This window comes from Styela clava, chromosome 7, assembly GCF_964204865.1.
Source record: "Styela clava chromosome 7, kaStyClav1.hap1.2, whole genome shotgun sequence".
Taxonomy (NCBI): Eukaryota; Metazoa; Chordata; class Ascidiacea; order Stolidobranchia; family Styelidae; genus Styela; species Styela clava.
In genome coordinates, this window is record NC_135256.1 from 1911915 (window position 1) to 1921888 (window position 9974).

The 9974-nt window shown below is 36.2% G+C and overlaps 1 protein-coding gene across 1 annotated transcript; it reads right to left on the reverse strand.

Moving 5' to 3' along the window:
- Positions 1-5745: 5745 nt before the first annotated feature.
- On the reverse strand, positions 5746-9668 carry LOC120328398 (uncharacterized). Its single transcript, XM_039394866.2, has 2 exons — positions 9398-9668; positions 5746-8615 (listed from the first exon to the last, which is right to left on the reverse strand). Exons 1-2 carry the CDS (start codon positions 9629-9631, stop codon positions 7416-7418), a joined length of 1434 nt encoding a protein of 477 aa, XP_039250800.2. The 5' UTR covers positions 9632-9668; the 3' UTR covers positions 5746-7415.
- Positions 9669-9974: the final 306 nt, after the last annotated feature.

Here is a 9974-nt window from a genome sequence, read left to right on the forward strand (position 1 = left end):
TGTGCCGATTATTAAGCACATGTGGCTCCACAGTTTCGAATCATGAAGTCAATGTTTACATTTCATAAAATAAAATTTGGTATGCATTATGATTTAGAAGCAAAAATAGAAAAAACCTAACTTCTTCAAAATTATTTATCAACCAGGATCACACAACATATTACATTACTATAATAAAGTTCTAAGGAAATACGGCTTAGCCAAACATCGAAACTAGCGACCTTTAAAGCTACAATTAACATTTACCTTGAAGAGAAAAACACACACCCACAATATAATGGTTTTACGATGGCAATAAAATGTCTCATTATGACGCTATCAGCTGTGTTTAAAAAGTCTAACGAGATGTCGTAAATGTTATTTGTAAAGAAATAAAACATACGAATAGTGTAGGTGAGTAGGCATTCTCTAAGATTATATAGGTTATGCTCTGGATTATGGAAAGCATACAAAATGGGATGATAATAGTAATACACGAACAACTCTTTAAAAACATTCATTTGTAACCATAATTCATATTTGAAAAACCTCAATATTGGAGTAACATATATATTTTGCCATTGAATATATCACCTTATCAAAAGAATTTCAATTTTTAAAATTTAGATAGTCAGAATGATATGAAAAACATCCGAATTTAGCCACCAATACCTAAAGAGAAATAAAAGAGAATGAATAGATCAGAGGTATCTATGTGCTTATGTGCTAGAATTTTGGTGAAATAAGACTTTTACGTGAATAAGCCGTGGTTGCCGTAGTTTGGCAACTTTTTTGAGTTTTGAATTCGAATTCAGAATAGTAATAAAAATATTCGATTTTGGTCATTTATTACAGAAAAATATGATGTGAAAATAGATCAGGGCATATTAAGCTTATTTTATTTAAAGTATATCTAATGCCGGCTCTTTGGGCTGAAAAAAGCTCGAGGGCATTTTGTGTTCAGTAACCTTAGGCTACGCAAAGGTTATGTAAGGTTGATTCAGCGTATGATTCACAACCGCCACACGTTCGCCAGGCGTTGATAACGCGAACAATGGAAACCATATAAGTGCTTGCTTACATAACCCTGACTGCTTGAGAATTGCTGACATGTATGGAAAATGAATCAAATTGATAAATTGCAAAAAATTTTGTTCTTCAGTTGGAATATTTTATATAAAATACCATAAATGAATAATTTGAAACTTTTGGAAAAATTTTCGAATATTAAATTTATTACAAATTTTTTATGAGATACAAAAAAACAAAACCCAATAATTTCAAAAGTAATTTTCCAAATATCGAATATATTCCGAATTTAGTGAAAACGTTATATCCCATATTATAAAGCATGTAAAATTTGGTACGTTTGGCCACAATTTTATTTCAATTTTCTTTATTTCAGTTCTATTCTATTCAAGTTTGGGGACTGTCTGTGTTAGCCAAGTGAATATACCCCCTGCCCATAGGCTTCAGTCCCTTTACACAACTTGATGTAAAGTAGGCGAACAAAATTATTTACCTCCATATCGTTACCTCTTCCATTTTTATGCTCTACGCATTGATACATAATAAGAGCGGCTCATAAAAATTTGATTTGAAATCAATGCAAGCAGGGATGTTTAAAACAGCATTAGATATTCAAATACATTTTCAAATAAGTTAATTTAATAAAGTAGCATATGTATGATTTCAAATAATGTTGAATATCTTTATATAAAAAATTGAATTCAGAAGCTGCTAAGAAATTAGCCATTATTAAAATTATTGTTCATCTCAACCTTCCTGCATTTCCAAATTCAACTCATTGAATATGGGTGTCCATAAAGCCTTGAAATTTTTTAAATGGCAAAGGGAATTTATCGATATCATATATTGTTTTGGTCCTCACAGATGTATCAAATGAAGTAAAATACTTGAACAATTGCGGTACTGATTGAAAAACAACAAACCTGGTTAAGATATATTGAGAACTAACCTCACAACAAAATTGAAATTTTAAAGGGACTCCATGGAAAACAATATGATCCAATTTATAATATACGATATTCCATTTCCGAAAATCTAAGGATTGATAAGAAAGTCAGTATGAATGAGAACATAGTTTCAGTATATTAGAAATGCCAATCAATTATTCATAGAGTAACACATTGACAATCATGTGGAACATAGTAGCGGGCTTGAAAGATATGCGCGATAATTTTTAGTGTTTCATTCAAAACTGATTTTAAGATAAATGAGTCATTGACATTTTGGAGCAATTCTGACGGCCTAGTGCAGTGGTTCCCAGTCTTATTTTCAAGTGACCAAAATTTTTTTTAAATAATTTTTGCAAAATCTAGCGACCCAAGAATATGCTCGACACTAAACAGCATGTAGTACTTTTATAGCTGCAAACTCGATGACTATTATAAAAAAATTATTTTTAAGAGAAGGGTTGTTTGCCATAAGTAAGTTTTTAGAATAGTGGCGTGGCTTTACTTAACAAAATAATTCCTACAAATACAATTACTGTTAAGTTAGACTTCAATACCAAACATGAAATACCACCTTTTTCCAAATTGATGGCTCTTTCAATATCCAGAATGTAGGAAAGAAAATTTATCAAAGAAAAAAACATCCAATATTTCCAAAATATACACTTTTAAAAAATTCATCATAGAAAAAACTTTTTATACAGTTATATTTATAAAATGTACACTTTATGAAAAGAATTGAGCTCACCAAATGAAGATTTTTAGAAGGCTGTTGCTTCACGAGAGCACATGGATCAAATTGGTCAGTCTTCCCCACATTGACAGCAGTGAGGGAGATGATTCCAGGCAGATAATTCCAACAAAAAAAATTAAAATCATAATCTTGTCCTGATTAATATTCAATCCAAGACAGACTAGAGCCCAATTTATTGCATCTGGTTAAGGATAGGATAGGATTTACATATTTATCCCGGGGGAGAGGAAACCCGATAAGACGGCTTATCCATATGGCGAACCACGGCCTCTCGTCCGGTCACCATTCCAAGTCGGGTATGGGATTAGTTATTTTGTTTGTTTTCGGAAGCATGGACTTGGTGGTGGAGGAAGCCGTAACCGACCAGCGGTTACGTGAACCACCCAACGACGGCGAGGAGTCCAGCAATCCTCTCGCACATAACCATCCCTAAATGGGATTCGAACCTGCGAACCCACGCAGAGTAATTAGAGGTGCGGTGGCGAGCGTATTCCTAACGCTTAGCCCGTTGAGCCACACCTTAGTTTGATTTGGGCTCATTCGCCACAAAACCAGTGAAGTAGCTGGTTTGGGTTTTTTCCATGCATCAGTAGACTGGGGGGTAGAAAAGATGGTTTCGACACTGGTTGGGAAGTGAAAGCTGTAACCATGGGAACCATGGGTCTTGGGGATGAGGTGTGGCAGTAGTTTGGGGATTCCCCATGTAGTATTTGGTTGTGGTATGAACCGGTCAAAAGTAAAAGTTGGAAACTGGGTGAATCTCTACCAGTCAAATCGCATCTGGCCTACTTAAGTCAGATACATATTAAACTGCAGCAAGTTTGCTCTAATTTTTTTCATGTTTTCAAGAAAATTCGAGTGCTCACTCGAAAGTAAAAAAGATTTATGTTTGAGCAAGTTACAGGTGACCATGAAAATACTCAAAGCTGCTGAGAGTTAGACTATAAAGGATTATTGCATTGAATGCCAACTGATGCGTGACTCTGAGCAGTTTAAGGCAATTTAATCAAAAAACATCTACAAGGTAAACATCTAGGAATGACACCTACGAAGGACTAATTAGCAGACAACGCCCTATATTAAATCGGGATTCGATTTTGCTCAAACTCATATTTAAAAAACTGATCACTCTGCTGCAGCGCACCAGAGAACACTAGGCCTATTGACCGTCTCCCGTAATATAAATAATGCAAACCCCATATTACCAATTTGCGTCCAAAATCTAATATCTACTTTTTGTGACAGCCCTTAGGCCCCCGAATCACAATACGCCATCAAAAAGTCTTTTTATAAAGCAGATATTTTACATTTTATTGCTCGACACAGGATTAATTATTATTACATTTCATATAATTAATTAATAAATAATTAAGATCGGATATTAAACCAAGTTAAAATAAACTCTCAATAATTCCAGAAATGTTCAAAAGGATTCGAATACATGGTAAATTATATAATTTTAAGGAAAAATTTTGATCAATTCCATTTGAAAAATTCACATTTCATATTGAAAAAACAGTCTAAAATAGTTTATTGAATTAAATTTCAGGTATTTATTTACCAGTTGGAAATGACCCAAATGAGAATATCTTCGATAGCATTTACTCACTAGTTATACATAAAGGGTTGTGGACAGGGGCGAGGCCAGAAATTTTTAAAGGGGACGGTTCTGAAATATCTACGGTAATTGCCAATTTAGACCGCAACAGCTAGCATGTCCAGCAGGAAAACGTGGCTTTCCAAGAGGCGTGCGAGTCTAAAAAGCGTTTCAGGCTTTGAAAAATTGCTGTGTATGATACAGAAAAATGCTTTTTTTCACTTTTCAAATAGGAATGTTCAGACTCTCAACCCCCCTATGGAGGAGGGAAAAACTTACAATCGACCCCATCTTGAGACTGTAAGTTAAAAAAAATTTTTAACAAAACAAACATTTGTGTATGTGAGACTTTTTTGATAAACTGTTAAAAATGCCAAGCAGACTTTATTATGAGTCTTCAAAAAATCTTTGCTATATTCACCATTTGAAGGTCAAAAGTACAACCCAGTCTTTGAATTCACAGCTGTGGTTACAAGACTGTCCCTTTTGTTGATACAGAATATAGCATATACTACCAATATAATGATAAACCAAAAATTTCACAATTCACGCTCAACCGAGCGCGACTAGGATAAAAATAAATGCTCAAATGGTACAGCGCTTTATTGATTGTCATAGACATAATATATACAAAGTCAAGTGCAAAAAATTCAATTTTTCACCAAAAAAAAACAATTTGATATTTTTAAAACAATGACACAAACACATTCACAAAATTTGAAAATTTAAAAGAAACAACACAATATTGTTAGAAAAGCCACTCTAAGGAAACATTCAGACATTAGTTCAATATCCTAGGAACCTACTTTTTGTACAAGACTCAATACAAGATCCCGATTTCTCAATTAAATTGAGGATGAGTGCTGATAGAAGAGTTGCAAGCTCCTACTGGTGCGCAAAGAACTAAATATGTGGTATTCTTGCTACACTTTCTCAACATGATGCCAAGTCCCCAAATGAATACGGTAAAAGTACTGGTAGAACATTTACAAGTGACCTCTCATGCAATATGAGCTATCATTATGCTACAAGTTAACTGAAAGTAAGATCCCGGGCCCTCAACTAAAAGTGGAAAGGGGTTCTGATGGAAGAGTTGCAAGTAGGGCTGGGCGTTCCGAAACACTGTTTCGAAACGTTTCGAAACACTGATGTATTTGAAATAGTCAGGTATTCGGTTATGGCTCTCCCTGGTATAATTACCACACTGGAGCACAAAGATTTGTGGCATCGGACGAAGTAGAAAATGAGCCCACTTATTACATTAGATGAGGGCAGGGCCGCATTGAGACGTTGAGAGCCCCCATGCTATGCTGCTTGTGAGCCCCATCTCTAGCAATGACGTAATTCGTATTATCCTGGTGCCATTTTGCCGCATCTTTGTCATTAGGCAGAAACCTTCGTGGAATTATCATTATCTCGAATTAGCATATAGTGCTTCCTTTTTGTGAATTTAATTCTAGAAAACATGTGTCATTATACATTAAATTCGATGGGTAATAATGGTATCATATTTTACTGTTTATGACAAACGTGTGTTTCGTTTCGATTTCGTTTCGAAGGCAAAATTTCGTTTCGATTTCGAAACACCAGTGTTTCGAAAATGCCAGCCCTAGTTGCAAGTCCGTTAAAAGTGATTCCCCGACCGTCAAACGAAAATGGTAAAAGTACTGGTAGAACAGTAATAAAGAAAAGTTAAATTTAATTCAAGAGTCTTGCTGCACACTTACAGAAATATATTTGTGTAAATGTGCAGCAAGACTCTTGAATTGAATTAGAATAGTCATTTTCACTCTTGCTTTAGCATAGATCAAAGAAAGGTACCGGTAGTTAGTTTCACGTGACACCAACTGTTAGTTAAGAAAAATTTTACTGATATTTCAACCCGTAAAGATCCTGCTGCGCAGTTTGAAACCCATGAATTGTGCAATCATTCCAAAAACCATTTATTTATTCTACTTATCCTGGTTACAATTCAATCCTACCGATATTGACAATAAAGATATGAAAATCTGACTTGATGTATTAATAAAAAAGCTACATTTCACCCAGCATAACCTATAATAGTACAAAAATTAAATAAGAAAAAGCCAATTATTATTATTCTAATTATCACAGCTTAGAATATAAGCTCCCAAAAACTACAGGGCAAACTAAAAAAAAAAGCCCATAAATTTATTAATTACTTCTCCGAAAACAAAGAAAATTTATTTTACACTTGAACTTCTGTTTTGTATGATTGTACCCAAAAGTTTCAGATTTCTAGGACGCTTGGCACAAAAGTAATGTTTTTTCTAGAATATGTTACAAATGTCCTGGGGTCTGTCTCTCCTAGACTCACACTGTTTGAGTTCAACTAACAGCGTGAACAAAAACCTAGCACTATATTTCTCTATTAGACATTCTCACACTTGGTTTTGAACAATGCATTTTACAACCAGCAAAAGCTTTACCAACAAAAGCTGTCGAATATTTTTTAGGGGAATGGAAATGGACCTTTCCCCGAGCATCGACTTCCTTGTTCACTTTGTGACATTGGCCAATCAGCAAGATGCAAAAAATGACGTAACAATGCTCCCTTCAGACACTTTTCTCACTCAGACAGATTCTCAGGCGTGGTCGTAAACATTACCTCGTTTTCGCGTTTTTGAACTCTATTCGTTACTTTTCAATTGTGTTTATCCAGAAACTGGATATTGTCTGCGAAAACCAGCGCAAACAAGTTCCCTTCTCTCTATTTAAATTTTATGGAAAGAAAATTAGTCATGACGGGTATAATTTATAGATATAGCTTGCTTAAATCATGGTCCAAAGCCCTAACTAGTACTGATATAACACAAACCACAGCAAACAACCCCTATATCATATTAATCATGTGACAAATTAGTCGGTACATACTGTTTGTGAAACCAGACTTGAAAACAATTCAAGACAACACTGACAGGAAAATACCTGAATTTACATTCTACTAAGACACAATTTCTAAAATAATAGCACAAAATATTAATGAAAAAGAGCTACAATCAATTATAAAAATTTATCCCCGTTCTACATAACTCCCTGATTAATAACATTCTTAATTGATATAATTAATAACGCACAATACTTTACTTTAAAAACCCTGGTTGAGCTTCATTTCGTTGAGCGATCTCGTCGGCCCCGTTTGCTGGAACGGATTCTGGGTTACGGTACCCAGTGGTTTCGTACAATACGGAACTTGGTAGGTCTTCCACCCAGAGTCTAGATTGACGAGACTCGAGTTAGCTCCGAGAAAAACGTCCGTTTCTTTCTTAGGCGGCGCTGTTACCGATAGAGGTGTCGCTGTAAATCCATTTTGCTGTGTTGGTGTGATAGACACTGGTTCCAAAACTCCACCTAGTGGAAATAAATCCTGTGAAACTGAATTTCCGTTACCGTAGTCGTGTTGTAAAATTACTGGGGCAGGTTCGATATTCCCGGTTCCGATGTGGAGAGAATCAAATTCTTTTAGAGGATCGAACGGCGGTGCTGTGAATGTGCTTGCTGAGGAAGTCATGGTAAACGCATCTGGCTGGGTCTGGATCGACTTCTGAGCAGAAAGCTCAGCAAAAGGATCTATTTTAGCCGGTTGGTTGCCCAAAAATGGATCAGGATTTCCCCATGCTCCGTTTTGAGTAGAGAAAGCGTTTTGAGTTGTTGAACTCGGCGAAAAGGCATCTTGTGTTGTCGGAAACGCGTTCTGTGCTGGAAAAGGATTCGGAGAAGTTTGGAATGTGTTTTGAGTCGAAGGTTGGCTGTCGAACAAGCTGGTTGCTGGTATGGGGGTTCCCCATGCATCAGTTGCCGGGGGGGTAGAAAAAGTGGTAGTTGGGGCTGATTGAGGAGTGAAAGCTGGTTGGGGAGTGAAAGTTGGTTGGGGAGTGAAAGCAGTTTGAGTACCCCCCCATGGGTCTTGGGGAGGAGGTGCGGCAGTAGTTTGGGGGATTCCCCATGCATCATTCTGAGCAGAAGCAGATTTAGCGGAAACAGCATATATCGGTTCAGCGGTTGGTTCCGGTGCGAATGGGTCAAAAGTAGGAGCAGTGGCTGCGGCTACTGGAACAGGTGCGACACCCCACGGATCATTTGAAGCTCCACCAAATGGATTTCCAGCCCCTAAATTTGACGAAGCTGCTGGTTTTGGAGCGGATAATGACATATCCAATAAGCTAGGCTGTGGCTTTGGTTTAGAATCCACGACACTTTCCTTCAAAGCCATCTCTAGGCGTACTTTGTCACTTTCTGATCGTCTGGCTCTCTCTTGCTCTTCTTCACGACTCATTGCAAGGGCGACCTAATATTCATAAAAATTGTTGAATGGGAAATTTGAAATAGCAAATGAAAAATGAGGTTTTCCCTATTTTTTTTCCACAGCAGAAGGAAACCAATGGGACAGTTGAATTATGGACACTCATTGTGAAGGTAATCTACGTGGAATAGAAAGTTTATTCATAAAAACTGTTAGTGTAGCAATGGCTTGGAATAGCAAATAAAAAAGGGAGATTTGGTATATTCTTCTCATAAGAGAGGAAAGCCAATGTCCCAATTATAGAGACTCATTGCATGGACAACTGTCTACTTGAAAGCAAAAACAGTAGTTTTGCCACCATACATAATACTCTTACACACAATTATCCCTGAAGCAAAACAATAATATATTACAAAATATTGCGCGTAACCCACGACATAAATATTCACCATATAAAGTAAAGAACAGTCAAAAATGAAAAGAATATGGTGTGAATTCAATATATAATAACGTTTTGGACATTTCTGGACATAGATATGTATTCTGAGACATGCCCAATACCAGTCGCATAAAAAAAAAATAAAAAAGTGAGTCCTCCTGTAGAATGCGAACCAAGATGGCAGACACGGGAACGTAAAATGTGTACCAGATTAGGGTTAGGCCATGATTTTTTTCCAATTTTCCTTATTTTAGTTCTATTACGACTTCGGGGACTAAGCCAAGTGACTCCCGTAGTATTTGTACCTGAAATTACGGCCTAACCCTAGCATGGTGCCAAACCAGGAGTACCAAAATGTCAATGTTCGTACACTAAATCATAATCTAACCTGTATTTGTAGTTCTTCCTCTCCCTTACTCCCGGGCATTGCTTTCTGCAATTCCTCACTTTTGGGAGTGAATTTAAAATCTTCCGACGTTGGTGCATCAGACCATGCTAGTTGTCCCCCAGGACCTCCATCATGTTTATTTTTCTTCTTTTTTGACGTTTGTTGCTTTTTACGAAGTTTATATTCAAAATAACGTAATTCACGACCAATACTGTTGGCCATTTTTTCAGCCATTATCAACCTAATTTATGTTATTACCTTTAAGAATATTTACAAAAAAGTTATGTAATAATTGATCGAGTCTATTTGATTTCTAAGGTTAAACATAACAACAAACACACTGAAGATTGGGATAAGACTGTGGCACATAGAAAAACATGTGTCTCGGCTCACATATATACACTAGTGTATGTGACACACACAAACTAGATCTAGCCCTAGCGAAGTACACTTCGTAAGTGCTTAAATAACGCCAAAAAAAAGTAAAATATAGCCAAAATTAAAAAAAATTTTTTAAATACTTGTGAAGAAGCTAATAAAACCTATTGGCATTACGTGCTTAGTGGAATATTGAGTG

Bases quoted from the DNA above. Each gene is read 5' to 3' on its own strand.
- LOC120328398 (XM_039394866.2), bottom strand. From the start codon at position 9,631: ATGGCTGAAAAAATGGCCAACAGTATTGGTCGTGAATTACGTTATTTT. The intron at 8,616-9,397 runs GTTAGATTATGA...TATGAATATTAG, and splicing joins AGGAAGAACTACAAATACAG to GTCGCCCTTGCAATGAGTCG.